At 30.2% G+C, this 23673-nt stretch overlaps 1 protein-coding gene across 1 annotated transcript in view; it reads left to right on the forward strand.

Moving 5' to 3' along the window:
• The window catches only part of LOC142328771 (TAR DNA-binding protein 43-like), a 91363-nt gene that overhangs the window by 32293 nt on the left and 35397 nt on the right, over positions 1–23673 (forward strand). The window contains exon 3 of the mRNA XM_075372795.1: positions 3913–4084. Coding sequence (XP_075228910.1) covers positions 3913–4084 — 172 coding nt within the window. The remainder of the gene's footprint in view (positions 1–3912; positions 4085–23673) is intronic.

Raw genomic sequence — 23673 nt, forward strand, 5'->3', positions numbered from 1 at the left:
CCAAGATTGTAGAACTCAACTTTTTCCTTTCTTCTTCCAGTATTTTGATTTCTGCTTGCATTTTCCTTATCAGGGCTCTATTTTGTTCATCTTGAGAGAAGTTTTTTTCTACAAGATATTCTCCATATCATTTTCTAGAGCTTCTCACTGCAGTGAGTATTTTTTTAGTAATGAAAACATTCTCCTTGTCCCCGGCATTTGCAATCGCATAAAAACTTTTCTTTGATGAATTACTGTCTCTTTGTGTAAATCCTCAACAAAAAGAGATTTGTTAATGGAAAAATCACTACTGAAAATGCCATTCACTGAAATGTTCTGCAATTTTTTAACTTTACTGATTTTTTTCTAAAAATTTCTTACTTTTCCTAAGTTTATATTTCCTCACATTTCCTGGTTGTGAAAACCACAGTTTAAGATTCATGTGTAGGTATATAGGTTTATTTGTTAATATTTCTACCGTTATTCAATAAAATAATGCGGGAGCAGATTTAAATTATTTCTAAATATGTTAACCAACAATGTCTACATAAAAACTGGCAGAGCTGAATCACTCTCCTGGCAAACCCCAGAAATGCAACTCATCAAGCCACAGAAGGTTCTCACCTTGACAGACTTGCTTAGGAAGAAAATTAAGTGGAACATTTAGAGAATATAAACATGAAAATAAAGAATTATATTAAAAAAAAAATATTCAACTGCTTTAACACAATTTTGAGATACGGAACCCAAGATGACCGTATCTCCCAACTTCCTTGACTAGTTCCAACCAAAATAAAAAAGAATTCATTCAACAGTCTGTTATTCGGAAGTCACTATTCAAAATTTTGTAAAAATTGATTTATCCGGTCTGAAAATCAAGCAAAATAACTAACAAAAAGTAAATAAGCTGACTACACAGTTGTTGGACCTTCCCATCACACACCTAAAGCTGCGTTCCAGGAAAGTTCTACAATTGTGAGTTGTTTCTGATGCACGGCTAATACACACATACACCCAAACTTAATTCCCAAATATTTAAATATATTTTTTTGTTTATTTAATTCGATGATTCTAACTAAAGCGTGCGCACATACTGTAATTAATTCACACAGGTGTGGTGGTAGTAGCAATGACGGTTGGAACTAACTAAACTAATGTAACTTCACAACTTACATAGAATAAATTTCGCTTGTATGGTTAGCAGACTGATGTAATCACAAGGCTTATCGCACCAGGTACTGAGTTGACAAGGCGATTGAATTTGAGACCCAGCCAGACTGAGTTACTTTTATACACTTTAAACATTATTCATTTATTTAATTCTATGCTCGACTGTGACGTCACAACATAGCAGACAACTATAACAGCATTTTTTGGTGTGGGTGTGCAACTTTTCAAAAAGTTTTTTTGCAAATATAGTTATTTTTAAATTAACAAATATACCTAAGAAAAATATGATTTTAATTAGGTAAAATTTTGAGATACAGAGGGTGACCTTGCTATACAGCCTCATCGCCTTGACATTTTAATTTGAAAATTTAATGGCATCAATGCCCCATAAGCAGAAGTAATCTGACCAAGTTTGGTCAAAATTAGTCCAATAGTTCTGGAGATATAAGGTGTTTTAGAGGCCTACATCAAACACATACATATGAACACTAACATTTGGAAAATTTCCATGTGGTTTTTTGGGTATCTCAGGTGTCAAAATGTTAAAATCGCATGTGCCAAACTGAATCGTGCACAATACTTTAGCTTCTAGAGCAATAGCTCTCTGCTATATCATTATTTAGATAGGAAAGTAAAAATTAGGATTATTATCCCTCCTGATAAAATTGCCCTAATACATAACCAAAGTGACACATAATAATGTAATGAAATTATGTAATTAGTAGATAATCTACAGATGAAAAAAAATTTGAATCTGCATAACATTGAATACGTCTAGAAAATATTTCAGCTAAGTAGAATTAAATAATGTGAAAGTAATTACCTATTCTTTGAGAAAAATTTGAGCTATGGTTCACATGAGTATCGTTGGCCAATTGTGATCAAAATTAAACGGGTAACAATACTTAATATCCAGAAATCACCCTGCCAAATTTTCATTCAGATCATTTAATCTGTAAATATTTGGCAAAAACAGGCCAACATACACATACATCTTTTTTTTGTAGAATTATTCTATCTAAAATTATTGTTTTTTGTTAGAGAAGATAAAGGTCATGAAATTTCAAGATCTGTAAAAACTCAGTGTTGTTAAATCGACTCTGTACACTTTCCCTTTTGTAACACTTTATAATTATTCAGTTCAACTACAAACAGGGAAAGCAAAAATTTAAATCGACTCCTTTTTTAAATTAAAGAGACCTTTCAACATTAATTATCAGCACTTTTTTGTTGCAGAATTTTGTGGTTACAATTGTGACCATCCTAAAACTGTTAAGAAAAAATCATTTCACTATGATAGTGTGATGTTATCAAACATTTATGATTTATTTGTTTAACATATTGTTTTTCATAGAGTTAGTACATTTCATATTGTAATATCAAATTTCATTTTGTCACAGCGTATAGAAATATAAATAAATATTTATGAATTACTCATATACGGTAAATTATTTGTAAAAATAATTTTTTTCATCTGAATGCAATTTATTACTTATTATTTATAAAATTTCCATATTATGATTAGCGGTTGTGTATGTGCGTCTGGTTTTATGAGATTTACAAAAAATGTTTTTGTTACGTATAGTTCCATGTATTCAGTCTCTTGTTCTAAAATATTTAGTGCAATAATACAAAAAAATTATTTACATGTTCCAGTATGTATCACTGTATATTGTTAGACTATAGTAAAATTTTCTAAAAGCAATATAAACAATGTTGCCGACTTTTCTATGTATATTTGTGAAGTAAAATGTATTGTATGTTTTCTATCACTAGATGGGTATTTTAATTTTGTGCAATATGCTGTGAATGGATGTGTACGGGTCATGCAGAGAAACAGCATGAAGGGCAGCCACAAAAGTAGATGGAAGATCTATAATCCTCTTACCCACCGTCCTCAAAACTTACAATTTAATTCAATCAACACATGCGACCACCTCCAAATAATGTGGGAGAAGGGGGTGCATTGCTTCCTCCAAATAATTAGGGCCCCAATAGGCATATTCCTGCTAGCCCAAAAGGCATTAGCACCAAAAGGACTTGAGCGAACGGACTGAAGGGAAATCATGCCAGGAGTATGAGGCTCAAAAGCTTAGTCTCCCACAGTCAGACCCGGTAAATAATTTTCATGCCGGTCCATGCAAATAGGAACGCATATCACCAAGTCCATTCATAAATAAAACTTAAAATTTATTACCACCACTAAATAACCCGTGAAACCCACCCGATAATAGAAAGATCCAGCAGCAGGAGCCATTGTCCAGGCTCTGTGATTTGTAGGGAGAAATATTGAAACTCTTGCGCCATTCTTGCGATCCATTCCATTTCTGGGTCATAAAAATATGTAAGATATTTTACTGACTTCAGTCTTCATATTTATGGTATTGTAATACCTATTATGTAATGTGTGTAAACATAGTTTAATATAAAAAAATATTTAAGTACTGTGGAACACTTTAATGTAAAATTTTAACTACTCATACATTCAATTCACAGATTGAATTTTAAATTGACTTGATTATGCAAATTTTAATATATTTGCAACTAAAAAATGTTTCCTTGAGCTCAAAATGATAAAGATAAATTGTCAAACTTAAAAATTCAGTATTTACTCAAGCAAATTTATTTTAAATGAAAGTATTTTTTTCTACACAAGTCTTGTCTTACCTATTCATATTGTTTTTACTTCCCTCATTATTAGATCAGCTGTGATATCTTGATTAAAACCCGATTTCATGTTATTATTTTAATATATTTTTTCAGGCCGGAGACATACTTCAATTGAATGAAGTTTATGGAGTAAACCGATGGGAGAGCCTTGTAAATAATCAGAAATTAAATGAGAAATATTTAGATAAAGGGAAAAGAAATCTGTTGTTAGATATAACTGGTAATAATGAAGCAGTAATAATTAACCACTGGAAACTAAAAAGAAGTAAGATTACGCATGTATGTAGTAATGTTAAAAGAGGTTTTTGGATAAAAAAAAAAAATCAGAAGTTTTTTATTTAAAATATTTTCTCTAAATATCTTAAAGTTTGTATCTTTTCTAAGTATCTAATTATTTGAATATTGTTCATTCTCTAATCACATTTCATCATCTGTAGAGAATTCTTCACAATATTGCAGCGTACTGTAACTACTATTTTAAATTTTTGTAAAAAAAAAAAAATAACTTTTTCACATCAAATCAGAATAGCATACTCAAAAATGTTGTCTAATTAAAATATTCTTAATGTCTACAAACTCATACTTGTTTATAACTTATAGTACAGCATTCTGAATACTATGGATATTACAGCATTTTATGAATGGATATAAATTCATGTGACTCATTAAAAGTAAATATTAAATAATCCCAAGGCAATACTACACATATTTGTAAAATATATATAATTTATTTAATTCACCAACTAAAGATTGCTATTTCCTAATTGAGAGTGACTTGTGATTCATATAAGTGGTCCATAACAATTATGATTAGGAAAAACTCAAATGTTTAGAAAATAACTTTATTATGTAAAAAACACACGCACACATATTTACTCGTATATTCAAAACAAGTGACAGCCAGGTTTTACTGTATTGGATATGTTATGTATTATTTGTATAAATAATAATAATAATAATCTGTATAATAATAAATTGTTTCTCATCAATATATTGTCATATGTTAGAGCAGTACAAATTGTTAAGGGGAGGCAAAATCCCTATTTAATGTAATGTTAAGATAAGGAACATTTTCTCAGAATTTATTGCACAGATTTGTTTCAAATTTAAAAAAAAAAAATAGTTCTTTAGACTTTCTTATATAATCTGAGTTAATTTGGGGAAAAAGCCACTGTATAAACTGAAAAAAAAAAATTAGCACATTACTTTTAATTTCATACATTTTTGAATTAAAAATTTTTTTATGAATTCCGTCTATTTCAGGAGCCTTTCTGCCATTTAAATCTTTTAATGCTCTCTTAAATTCAGATCTCAATATTGTTTCTCCCATTTCATCCTTCTCAACTTCCTCTTCTTCCTCTATAACACCATTTTCTAATTCATTTCCTCCGTATAACTCTTCAATATATTCCACCCATCTATCTACTTTACCTTTCGTATTATATATTTGTGTACAATATTTGCAGTTTATAAAATAATATTGCGTTTTAACCTAGAAAAATAATATCGATCAAGTTCATGCCACTACAATATTTTAATAAATTGTACAATTATAAAGATTATTATTTTGTAAGATATTGTAATTAATTTTTTTTATTTATTTACAAAAATACTAAAAAAAAGAAGAACAAATCCACTCTAATTAAACCAGACTGTTTTCATGTAACCAGACACAATACTTCAAAAGTAGATAGGCAGCGGTACAGAAAAAATCATTAACAAAAGTATCAGGAAAAGTTTATACTGGATTTAATCGTAAAAATAATACGCTTTTTTCAAGCAATTAAAATGTTTAATTTGTAACTCGCTAGTTCGATTTTTTTTTACAAAACTGTTGATTATTTTATGAAAAAAAAATGATTACGATAAATTTTGTTATTAATTTTGTAAAAGTGCTTTTAAGAAATAAATAATTATATCGGTAGAATAACTATCTGATATAGACTTAATTACTATACATTCCACACAGACTGGAGTCTGTGTATAATTCATCGTTTCCTGAAGAAAGAATCCATTAATTCTCGCATTCTTTCTTGCGATTGTGATAAATATAAACCGTCTCTTGTATAGGAGGTACCAATAAGAATTGCTTTCTCTGATAGTAATGATGTTCGGTATATACAGCCTTCGTTGAGGTGAAAGAAGTGAAGGTGTCATTTGTACGACTGAACATCATTTCCGTTTCAGTAGATTAGTACTTTGTTACGCGACAACATATGTTAGCTAAGTAAAGAATCTAACGGGAAACGGTTTCTTCCTAATTCTTTTTAAAGAATTTGCTAGCCGTAACTCGATTACAAACTGTTTTCGGACATATGTTTGTTTGAACCCTTCTTAATTTCAAACTCTAAAATCGGTTCCTAAATTATTTCTCTTTCCTCCTAAATCATCTTGTGTATATATATATATTTGATTACACAGATTAAAATATAAAGTAAAAATACGCAAATATAAAATATATAGTTTACATTTTATAAAATTATCTTTTTAAAAACATTATTTATGATAAAATAATTTCTTCACTAAAAGTCTTAATAAAGTTTGTAAATTCGATGCGACGATCAACTTGCACGTTTAAAAAATTTAGACGGGATTACTCTCCTGTTACAGTGAGAAATATAATTTTTGTACTTACGAAATAATTTCATAGAATCGATACACATATATAAAAAAAATATGTCAGAGATTCGAATTAAATTTGATTTGGCTATATTTATTCCTTATAATATTTAACAGAACTACGGTTAGGCATAAATATCCTGGAGGTTGGAAATTGAAAGCGCCCTTCAGAAGTTAGATCCGATAACGAAATTATTATGCACTATAGTGCATCTTCGGTAAGAAATTAAACGATCTTTATACCCCTCAAAATTTACGCGCGCACATGCACCCACAGAGAGAATGAGAGAGAGAGGGTTTAGAGAATTTTCGCTCTCTCAGGGACAGAGTGAGGTTAAAGAGAGGCTGTGATGTTAGATTACTTTACAAGAGCGACTCTTATTCTGATAATCTTATTCTGTAAATAAGTATGTTTTCTTACCAAATTCTTACGGTATTTAGTATTTCGTTTTTATTCGCTTGTGAAATATTAAATTTCGTATTTTAAAATGTTTGAAATTTATCGGTAATAAATTATAATTTTAAACTTGTATTTACTAGAATAAAGAGTAAAAACAAAAATAATAGTAATGTATAACATTATGGCAAAAGATACCAGAATTGCAGGTAGTATAGGTAGACAGAAACTTCTGTGTTCAAATTTCGGTTAGAATTGCCTTTTTTATACGCTTTATTAAAATTTGAAATAAAAGTAAGTGACGAACTGAATGTCGGTCGAATTGTAAATAAAACTGGAAAAATGTTATCTGTTATTATGTAATATTAGAATCTTTTTTTTTTGTAAATTACTTTACAAAACTGATAAATTTAATCGTAATATATTTTTTTTTAAATATTAAAATTAAGGGAGATTAATTATTATTTTAAATAAAATGTAATAATAGATATAAAATGATGGACAAATCTTGATTTAATTTAATTATATCGAACGTCTATATAAGAAATATGGATATTAATTTTGTTACTCGACGACAACAATACACACACGTACGCACGCACACATGTAAGCAAGTTTAGATCGCGTGATACTGTACTGTCCAACGGTAGCCAATCAGAGCAAAGGAAGCCACCTGCGTTTCTTAAACCCCCTTCCCCTCTCTCCATCATCGCAAAGTCTGACTGAGAGACGCTTTTACTTGATGTCATCCCCAAAAAATTAAACGAAAAAATAATTACCTCTAATATTTATTTCTCTTAGCTTGTCTGTCAGCATATTTTATAAATTATTGTTTTATTTTATCATTGGCCTTCGAACTACTGTTTTTTTATTAAAATTGTAAATATTTTGTGATCGTCATTGTAGAAGTTACATTACGTTATTAATGTTTAATTTTAATTATATTACGACAATTTTAAAATATTACATTGCAATACGATAACAGTAATAATTAATAGCGTAATGATTACATATTTGAATAAATGCGACACAAAAAAATATACTATTTTTCTTTTGCTTTTTACCACTCTGAACGGGAAGTTTTCTAAATAAAATAAGTGAGAATTTATTGCTTTCTTGTGCTGTGAGTAGATGTCAAAAATGAAAAGTCGGATGGAAGCATTTATTTTTGATCGGCCAACTTTACTTTTTTGACATCCACTCACAGCACAGTCGATCAAAACTTAACCGATCGATTCTCACTTTTTTTTCGGAAGCTGTTAGTTCGTGGAACTCAGCCGTAACGCAAATTTTCATAGTTAGATCTAATCTTCACATTTTCCGTCGGGTGGAAATACGGTAGAAATTAGCTGCAGGGGGTCCGCCGGAACCGGCAACATTTTGAAAGCGGTCTATGAGAAAAATAAGTTTGGGAACCTCTGGTCTACACCTAGCGTTCAAATCCGTATAAAAGTAACTAGTCTTTACTGGAATTTGAACCTTAGAACTCTCGACGTCGAAATCGGCTGATCTGCGATGACGAGTTAACCGTTAGCCCGACCCGGTGGACATTATATAAATAACGGTGGGGGGACTAATAAATTGAGTAACCCGGTGGATTATATCGCTAACGCAATCGCACACGCTGCAGTAAAATCTCGCTACTACAAACGACAGCTATCATGCTGAACGCGATGTAAAAACTTAATTTTTCAACGATTAAAAAGTTTGTCGAACAAAGAATAAACTTTGTTGATATAAATTATAGTTTGAAATTAATCATAATACGCTAATACATATAAATACGTCAATTAACACTTGTTTTATCGTGTTAAGATTAATTATTGTGAAAAAAACCATACATTTTAAAATGTACACGTTATTTTTTATTATCGATTTCTTAAGTCGATGTTGTTGAAATACCTACAATCTTTGGTCTGTTTTGTTTTTTTTATCTTAAATTATTTTTTAATAATAAACTCGAATGAATTTTCGCTTACGCGCGCACACATATACAAAATAAACAATGAATTACTAAAAAAAAAATTAAAGTGCAAATAATTTACTTAAAACATTTTTGTTGTATTAGGTCATCATTAGAAAACTAATTAAAATTAATAAAAGAATAAAAAATTTCGAAAGATTTATAAAAGAAAGAAAGAAAGTTAAATAACTATTATATCGTTCATAAAAATTGTTTTAATCGAAACTAGGATAACGGTGAGATTTAAATATTAAAATTATTGTTAAAATATGCAGCGTGTAAATCGGTAACAAGGATTTAAAAATAATGAGAAAAAAGAAATATGGCGGTGATGTTAAAAAATATTTAAAAAAATAATGGTAGAACGTTTTATTTAATTTTCAAAAACTAATTTTAAAATAATTTCTTTAATAATGTTGTATTATAGTGGAAAAGTTTTAGATAAATTTTTTACTTTTTATGATATTTTATGCCGATTAATTATTCTTAATATCGTTTGTATCACGCTTGTTTTTTTAACTTTTATTTATAAATTTACTTCACGCTCATAAGGGTTACGACGTTTATTTTCAACATTAGTTGAATTACTCCTTATGTAATATCGTCCGTCCGTCGGACGTTCATTCAAAGTCCGATGAAGTTCAATTTCTCATCTTAAGATTACATTATTTTATTCGGTAATTTATATTTATTAAGTTTTACTATGGAGTATTATTTGATCTTTAAAGTGAGAAATCGGACGATATTTTTGCTAAAAAAACAAAGCCTTTCCCCCGTTGTATGTTTATATGAATTTTTTTATCGTTTTTACGTAAGGAATATAAATACAAAATATCCCAGGAAGGGGTTGGACAAACTTAAGGGACTAATTTAGAATATCAAAACAAATTAAAAAAAAAAATGCGGAAAAATCGCTTACCTCGATATATTTTCTTCTCTGTCCACCATTTTGTCTTTTTCAATGAAATTTTAAATATAAAAAACTGATAGAATCGACGGTCATTTAATTATCAAAAACGTAAACAGCTGTGGACACAAAACAGTGTCAGAGGGTTACGATACCTTAAGAACAGTTGAGTCGGTAACCCTACTCTCCGGGTCGGTTTAGTGGTGAACGCGTCTTAGAAAATCAGCTGATTTCGAAGGGTCGAGAGTTCCAGTGTTCAAATTCTAGTAAAGGCGGTTCCTTTTATGCAGGTTTGAATACTAGATCGTGAATATCGGTGTTCTTTGACGGTCGGGTTTCAATTAACCACACATTTCAGAAACGGTCGACCCGAGACTGTACAACACTACACTTCATTTACACGCGTACATATCATCCTCAGAAGTAATCCTGACGGTGATTCCGGAAGCTAAACACAAAAAGAATAAAAGTCGGTAACCATGAGATGGCTTTTGCCAACCGTTTGAATAAAATTGTTTTCTTTATAATCTCAAAATCTCATTTTACCATGGCGAATTCTCTTGAAGTTAGCGAATTAGTTGAACCGAATGCAGCGATCTGTTTTTTTTTACTTTCCTTAGGTGAAAAATAAGTTAAAATTTAATCTCGTACGATCAAACAATACAGTCAAAGTTGTACGAACCGCTGAAATTTTTACAAGCGGATAGAAAAATTTAAATACAGTCGAACTGAATGATTGACGGCCACCGTTGCGGGCGACCTATTGAAGTGTCAACTTCAGCCTTCAAAACGGTAAAAATTCTTTCATCTAAGATTTCCGAGAGTTACAGTTCAGATTATAGCCGAAATAGTACGACTAAGTGTCGGTAAAGTTCATAACAATGTCACCGATAAGCTTCCGTATTGTAAAAAAAAAGCGCAAGGTGGATTACAAGATAGTCGACGTATCACCCAAAGGAGACGAAACTTTGTATAGACGGAGGCCTGAAAAAATTGTATCGGCGCGGGAAGGTGATGCTTTTTTTGGACGGCAGTCAAACCTGTAATCAGTAACAAATGTAATCGATCAAGTAACAAAGAGCGTTTCGGTCGGCAGAAAGGAATACAGAGAGCAAACTTTCATCTACAGGTGACGGTAAAGTCGCGCAACCCAAATTGTTCTGCTTTGTAGGAATGTAAAAGATATTTTAATTTGGATAATTTTTTGTGCGACAGAATAATGTTCGGTAGCACATGTAGATTACGCCTACGGGCAACAGTCGGTGTGGCAAAAAGCAGTTTGTTTAGTCCGAGCAGCAATCTCTTTTACGCAAGAACAACGCGCCTTTATTGTTGGGAGTTCCTGCGAAACGGTATCGTACGCGAAACGTCAAGAAGATTTTTAAAATGTTTTTCCAGGTGCTGATGCGCCAAACAGATCCTCTATATGTCGTTTATTAATCGTTTTCGGGATACACCTAGCGCGCACGACCGTAAGCGTACAAGCGGTCCGACTGTTTTAACTGACGACAGTCTGCAGACGATAAATGAAACACTTGTTCGTTCTCCAAAAACGTTTCTTCCAGAACTTTCTAGCCGGATCGCGCTATCTTACGGAAGTGTTCATAAGGCTACTAAAATTATAAAATCGCATCCGTACCGGATTAACGTAAGTCATCGGCTTCAACAACCGGATAAGGAGAAACGAATGCAGTATTGCCGGCGATTTAGAAGTTTCATTCGAAATGTCACTTCTGTTCTAGGCAAGGTGTTTTTCAGCCGTGATGCTTGGTTTCATGTTGTACGTTAACAGTCAAAATTACAGAATAAAAAAAATACAAAGATCAAATTTTAAGATTTTTACGTTTTAAATGTAACGGGTAACTCGAAAGATGAGTTTAAATTAATTTTTTTTTTTTTTTAATTAAAATAGTATTATTTTTTCTTACCACAGTACGGGTAAAAGGTTTTTTACGGTACAGTCTGAAAGCCCTATTGATGTACAAAATATAAATGTAACAAACTCCTATACCCCTTTTTTTAAGCAAAATATAGCTAAAATGTACATACTTATATCGTATAAATAATAAAATTTTGGGGAATGGAAAATATGAAAATATTTTGGGTTTTGTTAATTTATAATCTCGATAAAAAATCTTTTGCGAAACGTTTTTTGTTTAAGTTCCCCGGTAAAAATTTGAAATTTAAACTTTGTATACCGGTATTACCTTCGGAGAGAAAGGATGTATTAAATTTTTTCAAAGATTGGAGAAAAGTGTTAGAGGTGCAAATATTGGAGATTGGAATGCAAACATTGGAAAAGGCAAGAATAACCTAACTGCTAGACCAGCCTGCAAAACTTATTTATTAAATAAATAATACCGTTTTAAATATATTACAATTGAAAATACTTTAAAAGTATAAGATAATGAAATATTTACTTGAAGGTTTAAACCCGATAATTCAACGTTAATATAGAACTACAAGTAAAAATAAAAAAAACACATTAAAACAAATTAAAATGTTTTTAAAACAAAGATAGTAAAAAAGTGCGGGCTATCTTTGTGTATTGCAATTACGAGTGATGAAACCAAAAAGGAAGAGAATAACAGTCTATGTTGCGTAATTGGTGTGTGCATTATTTACCGCCTAGCTGTCGCCTATTTAAAACTGTTTCGAAGGATATCGTATTTGCTTAGGCAGTTATTTCTAGTTATAATTTATCTTTCGTCATACGAGTATTTTATATAAATAAAAAGCAATATAGAAAATGATTTTTGTACCCGACTCGGTAAGTAATTTAAGTAATATTTTATTTTTAAATAACGTGATGGCGGGGTAGTATGTTAATTTATTAACAGAATAAACGGGAACTGTAAAATCAAATGAACCGACCAAATATCCTAACTTTTTTTACAAAATACCATTCAAATCGGTTTGTACTAATTTAAGCAGAAATTATTTTTGTCGCTTTATGAACTTCAATGGATTTAGACAATGACAATCGATGTAGATTTATCTCGATATATACAACGTTATTAAATTTACTAAAGAAGTTTTAGGTTGCTTATTTATATATATTTTTTACGATTTATATAGTAGTGAGAACGATGTGGTTTGAACTGTAGTAAACATTCCGGGTTTCATAAGAAGAAACAAAGAAAATTAATATTATACGTTTTATTATTTTCGTAATATAATTTGTCAAACGTAATACAAAACTTTATTTAATTCGTACAAACAAATTTAACTGTAGCGAAGGACGCCGGGTCCGTTAGTTATAGATAAAAATTTGCTTTGTAAGAATACAAAATAAAGAAACTTATTTTAAGTACGAGTACAATAAAAAGAGGGAAGCCGGTTTATTTTGCTGTATAATCTTCTTATTTCAAATCGCATTAAAACACCTAATTATTATAGGGATTTTAATTATACAATTCTCGGTTAACCGACTTCTCCCGTCCATTTATCCGAACGTTCGCGTTGTTTTCGGTAAACGTTAAAATTTAATTTTAACTGCACGACTCAGGCTTCTGACAAAATACCGTCGATCGGACTCGTGAGGAAGGTTCCTGTAGCAAATTCCTATATTACGGATCGGATCGAGTTTCTTTAGACGATTCAACGGCAGGGCCGTATAGCTATCGATCCGTAATCTTTTCTGGTAATTTATTCTTGTACGACCGAAATATATAGACATTAATATATTTATTACATCATGCACACACCGGTACCGGCGCAAGTGTAATGCTATTAGTGACATTAGACATATAAAAAGCACATATTTAGGATCGATTAATAAACATTTTATTAGAAATATATCGACTCGAGATGATTTTTTTTTTAAATTTGAATTATTCTAACAATCGGCCTAATTATTGACAATAAGTATTTATTTACTTTATTAAAAAATTAACTGAAACGATGAAATCGTTCGTTTTTACAAACGCATCAGTATAATGAAATTTTATCGATATTATTTATTTAAATTCTGTATATGATATAAAATAGATTCTTTCTGTTACTGAATTAACCGTAATACGTTCAGATTTTAAAAAGGTATCGGTAGAGGATACTCTTTTAGAATTTCCAACCGTTGTTTATTGTAATATTAACGATAAAAAAAGTTGCAGCAGCGTTGTTTGTCGTTATAACTAAGGTTTTGATACGGACAATCGTTTTACTCTGCTTCGATGTCTATTTTTTTGCGCTCGTATCAGCCCGCTTAGGCTTGAGGCTTCTGGAGTTCGACAGATTAGAAACAGTATCCGTTCCCGATACCGCTACTTTTTATTAATAATTTGTGTCAAATTTGAGATGTTTGGAGATGATATTGCGTTACGCTATGAAGCCTGCTCGCTAAATGAATTGTCAAACAAAGCGGATAAGATAAAAGAGGGGTAAATTAAGATTTTCATTAAATTTGAATCGCATGGTTTTAAGCGGTGGGACAAAATTTATTATATTTAGTAATATAAAGCAAATAACATATTCTAAATACTGAAGGTGTGGTAATCGTATCGTGCCAGGGTCAGATTCCGTAATATTTGTATATATAGAAAAGGTCGATTCTACATACATCTTTGATTAGCAGACCGGCAGCTTACAAACCTGGATCGATCGTGTTAAAACCACATCTTAAAAACGTCAAGATAATTACGTTATTTGCGACTTCATTGTCCATCCTTAATTTTATAGCCGGTTCGGTTTCATTAATTCCAGGCTTCAATACGTACAGTATTAGTTGTCCGAGTGGTATTTATTTTGTCGATTTTAAATTACCGATATTGTTACAATTTTATTTATCGAAGAAATTTGGTACTTTTTCGTTTTCCCTCCCCCCAAAAGTTTGTGTGTTTTTCACGTGGAAATAACTCAAAATAATAAAAAATATTGATATTGACAATAACCAGGTTTACGTTATAAATATAATCTAACTAAAATTAACCTACACTCGCTTCGCTCGCTAACCTTACTAATTATTAACAGTAATCTTTTGAGTATTTAAATAACAAATTCAATAATTATCGTAATTATTTATTATTTAAACGATCAAAAAATTACTGTTAATTAATCGAGGTTAGCGAGCGTAGGTTAAATTTGGTTAGATTATATTTTTAATTAATTATATACGATAACGCTTATATTTTTACGAGGATGCGGGGAATGTTTTAAACGACCGGTGGTACAAAACAGCAATTTGTTAGCGTGTTATCGGGTTATTTCTCCAATCCGGATATTCATAGTATCAATATTTCCTGCTATTCTGAGTTATTTCCAAGTGAAATACTTGCAAACGTTTTGGGTGGGAGGGAGAAACGGAAAAGTATCAGAAATATATATGTTTAACAGCGAGAAAGAAATTTTTGCAACATATTTTTCCTTCATTTGTTAAATGTAATATTTTATCTCTACACCGATTGTATTTATATAAGATTTTCAAATAAGTCTTTAAGAGTGGAAATAGAAACGATGAAAATATAAATGTACATAGGCAAAATATAAGAATAAACTATAACTTCTGTTATGGAAACGGATAACTGAACTTTTTAGGTTTTCCTGTTACCTAACCCCCAAATTATCTAATTATTTGCCAAATTTCATTAAAAATAAAAAATAAAAAAATTCGTAATCGAATTAAAGGTGTTATTTGAGGGGTAAAAATGTTCTTGAAGTAATTCAGTAAATAATATTTGTTTGCGATAAAGAGTTTTTTCTACGTTTCTAAAATCGACGGATGATTTTTAATTTAGTTACATCAGTTTTGTAATTGTATTCCAAATAATGTGTTTATCGCTATTCTTATATTTGTAACTTCGTCTTAAGTGCCCGATGAATAAATCTGTTACAGCGCTAAATATATTTTTATTTAATTACGAATATTTGTTTCAGCAAAATCTAATTGTTATTAACGAACTCAAAGATTAAACGCGTAATAAATTCTTGCCGTATCGCTTTTGAATGACGACTGAAAATTCTATTACGTTGGAATTATCTTTATTTACTTAATGAATAATAATTAATTTTTTTTTCTTTGTAGAAAAGAAATTGTGGAATAAATAAATAAATTTTGAATATTTTTTTACAAACTACATTCTGTTTTTTGTTATATCCGAATATATGTTTAAATAAAATAAATATTAAAAAAGGAAATGTAATTTTACGACCGAGAAAAATGCTTTTCAGTCGTGGATTTATTGCGTTTCATTATTTTTAGTCGCAATTATAATAAATTACAGCATCTTTAAAATTTTTATAATCTATTACAGTATTTTTTGTGGCATTGAAAAAATTTGGAACATATGAGGTACAAGAACCGTCATTCGGATAATAATTTTTCTGATAGTAATGACGTTCATTCACTACATCTGCGATCATAGCGAGAACGGAGAGATGTCATTTGCAGAACTGAATATCACCTGCAACTTAGTTCAATGCAGGTATGCAGGAGAAGCTGTTCGTTCAGCTTAACGAAGAAGGAAACAGGAAACCGCTTCACTCCTGAGGTTTCCTACGTAAACCTGGTAGGTTTTGTTTGGTATTATTGAGAATGCGTTTCAAGTTGCTGCTTGTGACCGGTGTCAGGCTGTTTTAATACTTTCCTAACACCGGTTATTTATTCTTATGTAGTGAAAAAGTAGTGATTCAAGAAATAAGTTTAAAAGCTTCAAAAAAACTGTACATTATTACTTTTGTCTGCTCTCCCACCCTCAAAATCACCATCCAAGAAAATATTTTGAAATCGTTTTAAATAAACTAGAAAGGATGTAAGGTGGCGCGGGCACAAACATTGGCAATAAGAAAACAAGTAAGCCAAAAATATAGTTTTTAAATTGCGTTATAAAAATGAATTGAAAATTAACCTCGTTTGACTAAATGCGAAAGAAAACTATATAAAATAAATCGATGAAAGAAGCCGATAGTAATTTTTGAGCAAAAACGGTCGACTTTCCGTTTAAGGTTCCCAGAATCGGTAATTTAGATCGTAAGTAAATATCGAAGGTAAAAACCTTCGCAAAGACGATCGCAACGACCAGAATACATGAAGCAAATACCAAACCGATGATATTCACGGCAGGACCCTGGGAGGTCCCTGATTCAAATCCTGATTAAATACAGTATATTTCACATGCTATAGAGTTTTCCGTTTTTTATTCAGATTTACAAACAAGCTTTCTAGTTAATGAGTTGTTTTTATTATCGACCTAGGAAAAAACCGGCAAGATTACAAAATTCGAAGTCGATAGTTCCAGCGTTCAAGTCCTAGTAAAGCCAGTTATTTTTATACGGATTTGAACAGTAGATCGTAGATACCGGTGTTCTTTGGTGGTCGGGTTTCAATTAACCACACATCTCAGGAACAGTCGAACTGAGAATGTACAAGACTACACTTCATTCACACTCATACATATCACCCTCTGAAGTATTATCTAAACGGTAGTTACCGGAGGCTAAACAGGAAAAAGAAAGAAAGAGATGGCATCAAACGTAAAAAGGTTTACGGTTAAAGACGTAAAAGAATCGGTATTAAACGCGTTAAAAAAATATTACCGTTTGAGGCTGGAAAAAGTATATTAATCGTGCCGAAAAACTCCACGAGCAGCACTTGAGGAATATGTCATTACTGAGTGACGTACAACCTTTTATACCGAATGTAGATGAAAGTGACAGCCATAGTTCTCGTGATAGTAAAGGATTTTAATCGTAATTAATTTTACGTAAGAGTTTTAATGTCATATGACAATGAAATTTCTGTTGTTTTAAAGTAAATATTTTTATGACGAAATGTTTATTTCTGTTCATATTAGAGATGTGTACGATTTTTTTTTCTCGTTTATATAGGTTAAGTGATTTTTTTTTTAATTTCCTATTCCAAAACCTAATATTCTTTTGAGCTTTGTAGGTCTACAAAAGTACAATATAAAAATATTAAATTGTACAACAAAATACAAAAATAAATACCGTTAATGAACACTGAGTAAAAGCAAAATACGAAAAAAAACAATTAAATTATGAACCGTACGGTAAGAGTCTCGCAGATACCATTTCTTCCGCCTAAAAAAACAAAAATTTCTGAAATATAAATAAAATTGTTTTTAACAAAACGATACCGATATTGATTGTATAATTTCTCAAAATGGGATATGTATTATTCGTTGTTTAATAAATAAAATCGGGCCGGTAAGGGTTTTGTAACAAATTGTTCTATTTTTTGCTTATTATATAGAACGCTTAAACATTGTTTGTTATCTATTGTGTATATCTGTTGTCTATTACAAATATTTAACTTTTTTTTAAAACAAAATTCTAAATTAATAACAGATTTTGATAATAGAAATGTAGCGTCTTACCTTTTTTGATATCGGTATCGTTTTGTTAAAAACAGTTTTATTTATATTACAGAAATTTTTCTTTTTTGAGCGGAAGAAATGGTATCTGCGAGATTCTTACCGTACGGTTTACAATAAAATTGTAATTTTTTTGCGATGTCACTGCGTTTTGTTAACATTATTCTTTTATTATTTTTCCGAATTACTATTATTATCTAACGGGTTCATTATTAAAATTGATCGCCTTTCTAGAACAATATACATTTATTGATTTTCTCGGCCAATTTCTTTTGTTGACACTTCATACCGTATTTTTCCTTTTTTAATAAAATTTGTATAATCTCTCGTAAACTTATACTTTTTTTTAAAGAAGCGATTGGAATTATAAAAAATTGTTTCACCTTCAGTACTTTCATTAAAGTAACAGCATTTACTATTAAAACAAGCTGTAGTATATCTACTTTTAAATTTTATTTTTTCCAGTACATTGTCAAGTTTTTGTACGCTATCTAGTACTATCAAGTACTGCTATATAACGGCGCGATTGTAAAGTCACCTTAAAAAATGAAAAAAATGACATATAGCGAGTCTCGCGGCGGTTGTCAAATGAAAAAATAAATTGTCTGACAAAATTCGAGGTACATTTTGAAAGTATTCTTTGTTGTAAATCTAATTGAACTGAAATATAATGTTTTCGTGCTTATTTTTTAATTTTTCCCCCCGTTTTTACTTCGCTTTTAGGTCAGGTCACGTTTAGAACCGTAAACGTAGTTGGTCGACTTCGTCGTCTGCGGACTCTTACCGGCGTGGAAGTCAAGAGTTCCAGCGTTCAAGTCCTGGTAAAGGCGGTTACTTATATACGGATTTGAATACTAGATCGTGGATACCGGTGTTCTTTGACGGTTGGGTTTCAATTAACCACACATCTCAGGAACGGTCGAACTGAGATTGTACAAGACTACATTTCATTTACACTCATACATATCATCCTCATTCATCCTCTGTAGAATTATCTAAACGGTAGTTACCGGAGGCTAAACAGGGAAAAAGAAAAAAGAAATTCATAATTTAAGTGCCTGTAAAAGTTACTGAATTCCCTTTCTGCAAATCAACAGCAAAAATAACTTTAAAATTAGCGATACGTTTAACTGAACTGAGATATATATATTAAAGAAAAATATTGGCTCGACTCAAATATTCAAATATATATCTGAAATGTAATATTATTTTAGTAGCTAGCCACCATCCCGTACTTTTTTCTCGTATTTCTTGACTCCGAAGTTAAAAGTATTCAAATTTACTCTTTTTCTTCGATGTTAGTATTTTCACGGACGTATCTGCTTCGTCAGAATATTTTATAAGTATTACTGTTTCCTTAAAAGATTCATCATGTTCAAATTTTATTTGTATGCGTAGAGAACTTGAAAAATTTGGAATAGTTTCTTAGTAATTATGTGTGGGCTGTTGATCTCAAGATTTATCGCCGTTCAAATTTCCTGATAAAGTCAAATATTAGGTAAGATTCAGATTCCCGAATTCAAATTTTTAATGCGTTCAGAACGACGTTGAAGTTATTCAAGAACTCAAAAACCAATTTAAACTTAATATATTTCTCAAAGCTTGCATTTGATTTTGAGCCGAGCGTATGCGTTGCATTTCAAGTCTTTGAGAACGTTCTTGCGTAGATTTTACGTTGCCTGCGATTTTAAATTTTAGTAGCCCTACAAGTTTTTTTCTATTTGTGACGTAGGCGTTATTGAAAGTCGAATCTATGCCGATTACGGGTATGGCTTACCCTGATATAAATTTTTAGTTCGGGAACTAAAAATATTCAGTCTTACTCTGTACAGTCGTAAATTTGTAAACGGTCACAGTCGTCATTTCCTATAATTTTATTTTAAATTAATTTATTTTTACCTATATTATGATATCAATATAAAATAATATTTTATAGACGATGAATTAAATTTAGTAAAAAACATAATTGTTTTCTGACGCAGTCGATATTAACATAGACAACGACATTTTTATTTATAAGCTTTTTTATTTTACGATTTACATAGTAGTGAGATAGATGAGATTTTAACTGCGGTTAACTTTCCAGGTGTCATTAGAAACTTAAGGTAAAATTTTTTTAAGACCGGTTCAGTAATTTTGCGGTTATCGGGAACTAAAGAAAAAAATGCCGTCAATATAATAGAATTGTGGTTAATTTTTTTTTCTTTTATTTATATTTTTCAACAGTAAAGAATTTTAATTTTTTGCTATTTATTTAAAAATTTCCTTGATATTTTACTTCAAAGTAGGTAATTATTTTTTTCCTAATGTGTCTGAATATATATATATATATATATATATATATATATATATATATATATATATTTACTTATATTATTTCATTTTCAACATTTCTGTAAATGATTCTAAAAACGGTTTATTTGTTATATCGTTTTTTTTTTATAATTTTTGTCTTCAAATTATATTTTATAAACATTACATATAATTTAAATATATTAGAATTAAGATTCATTATTAATTATTTTACCGGTTTTTTAATTATTATTATTATTATTTTTTTAGTTTAAAATCGATTTTATAATTAGTTAAATGTATTTTATTTGAAAAAATGTATTCACGTCGGTATAAATTGAATGTAAAATATTCAGTGGAATATAAAAATTCGTAAATTAATTATGAGCACAGGTCAGTTCATTTTTTATCGGCTACTGAAATAACAAATATACAGCTCTCTATTATATTTATAATTAGATCATACGTACGGTGCTGCGGGACGTAATCGCCGAACTCCAGAACCGATTCAGTGGCGCCAAAAGGAGCAAAAACGTTCATGTCGACACAAGTCCTATATTGCCTTGTTTGCCTTCTGGACGCCACTCTGTGATTTTCAACAAAAAATTTATTTTTCAGGAGCGGGTAAACCTGCATTAATTAAATTTAGAAAACTTAATTTTTTATTCTAAAAAATAAAATATTCTGAAAACGTCACGTCAAAAATTCCAAAACGGAGGCTATTTTAATTATTTATTCTTCAATGTCTGTAATTATTTGTTTGATAAAATGTTTAATTATTAAAAGATTTATTAAGGATTTTATTTTGAACAAAATGATACCCCATTTTTAAAACTCCGTTGACAAACAATCGAGTTATTGCAAACAAGTAACCCGATATACGTACACATTTGCACCGTAATGCAAGGTGATAACTTTTGCTTGTTTTTGTTTCCTCAATTAAACGTAATAAATATTGTTAATAAAAAATAATAAGAGTAAATTAATTAAAATTAGCGGTTTTTAATATTTTATCCCTTCTACGTTGTACGCTTGGAAATGCGAAATTTTTAAAAACATTTAATCAAGACACATTTATAAAATTATATTCGTATAGTATTAAAATTATTATAATAGTCCTTTCCTTTAAACTCTGCTGTCTAAACATTTTATTTGCTTTGCTTACGCGCGTGCGTGTGTTTGTATTGAAGCAGAATGACACACAATTAGATCGCATAGACATAATTTCATCGAAAGGGACGAAATAAAATAAGAGAACAGATTTCTTAGTTATATGTAATAAATCCTTTATGTCGAGAAACAGCGCTCTCACTTCTCTCTCTCTCTCTCTCTCTCTCTTTCTCTATACAGATATATTATATATATATATTAAAACGTATGGCACATGTACGTGAGATACGAAAACATTTAACCTTGACTTGTTTTTAATATTACACTGGACAGCTGTCTATTTTGTCTACTATAAAAAGAGATGATACATTGCTTTAATGTCTCTCTTCCGGTTACAGTTTTTTTTTTTTTATAGTTGCTTCATATCATTCTTTGCTAATGTACATAAACCGGCCATATTTCTTCCTAATAACTTTCCTAATAACCATATATATATACACATGTGTGTGTGGGCACGCGCGTGTGCAGATTATCCTAACTCAACAACCACTGACGTGATCTGAACAATTCTTTTACCAATATTTTAATTAAAATTTGAGAGAATGATTTTAATTAGAAACTTATCCAGGTATCAATGTTTTCCTCCGTGCTTTTATGATTACCATCTTTTAATTGTATTCTTTATACGATTAAAAGTGTCAAAAGCCTCATTACCTTATGTTTGATTTTAACGGTTCTGAAAATTCAAAATAAGTTAAATATAGATTATTTGTAAGCGCCTGCAAATATTTTCAGTCTGTCTGTTTTATAAAAGATAAAATACGATTTATCAGTATCTTTTGTATTTTGAAATGTTTTACTATGTTTTTTAAAAATGTCGTGTAATCTTACCCTTTCCATTTAAACTTTTTAGTGTCCCAACCACGGGGGTTTGAGTATGGTGGCCTCATATCAAAAAATAGATTGTTATGAATTGTAGCATTTATAAAAATTTCATTTTTCCATATGTAATGGCCGAATAGTTATTACTGTATGCGTTTATACACTGCCTTACTCCTTATTCTATTATGTTATTAGTGTAATGTTTACACTAATTGATGATTAACTAATCATCATAATTTTAAAAGTCGCACAGTTATTGAGTCTATTTTTTTAGAGATCTGATAATATATTTTTTATTTGGGAAACTTAAATTTTCTTTAGTTTAAATCTTTTATATTATCCAAAAATAATAAAAAATGTCTTATTTGTTTTCATTTTTATTTATATCATTTTTCTCACAATTAAATTCTCTACAAAGTTAAGTAGAATTTTGTTTTGTTTATCGGGAAATAACAAAGTTACTTTATTCCAAACCTAAAAAAGTGTATTTTCCAACAAAACATTTTGTGTTTTTTTAAAAACCTGAGTGAGAGATAGGTCTGGGACCATTTTTATTTTATTTTTTTACATCAAAAACTATAATAAGCACCAAATTTATCCCTTGATTTATACCCAAGAATTTTAGTTCTGTTTAATTTCATAGAGAAAGGAGAAAGCTGGACTAAATATTTTGCGAGCCAAAAGTTGCTTACAACCTGTTTTCTGACCTATGTTTATACGAATTTTTTTATATTGTCTATAGAATCATCTCCCGATAGATTGCCGTGAAATCTTTAATAACTATGTATATATATTTTTCTATTTTTCAAACATATTTACCGCTCTATCAAATGAAGCGCTTAAACTATTATAATATTAAAAACACCAGACAATTGTCAGAATAAAAAGGTAAAAAAGAAAGATTAACATAAAACACAAGTAATTAAGTTATATAATACATTTTTTCAAAGCGGTTTCCTTCTGTTACTGCACCCTCTTGCCGGTTTTTATAAACTTGGAAACATTTCTAGAATCCATTTTCAGATGCACCCGCATTTTTCATCGCATCAGCCATCATGTCATCGGCATTTTCATATCTTTCTTCTTCAGAACATTTTTAAGCGAGGAAACAAATAAAAAATAAGCAGGTGCCAAGTCAAAAAACTACGATGGATGCTCCACAGTTAGTACGTAGTCTCGTGCCAGGTATTATGACGAGCGTGGATATGTACTGTTGCATTATCGTGCGATATAAAACAATCCTTTATTTCCTATTCTTCAAGTTAAATTCTTTCTAACTCTCTACTGCAATCAAAAAAGCATAATGAAGTAGATTTCCTTATCGGTATTGTTCCCTTCAAATTCAGGAATGTATTTG

Source organism: Lycorma delicatula, chromosome 8 (assembly GCF_047948215.1).
Source record: "Lycorma delicatula isolate Av1 chromosome 8, ASM4794821v1, whole genome shotgun sequence".
Lineage (NCBI taxonomy): Eukaryota > Metazoa > Arthropoda > Insecta > Hemiptera > Fulgoridae > Lycorma > Lycorma delicatula.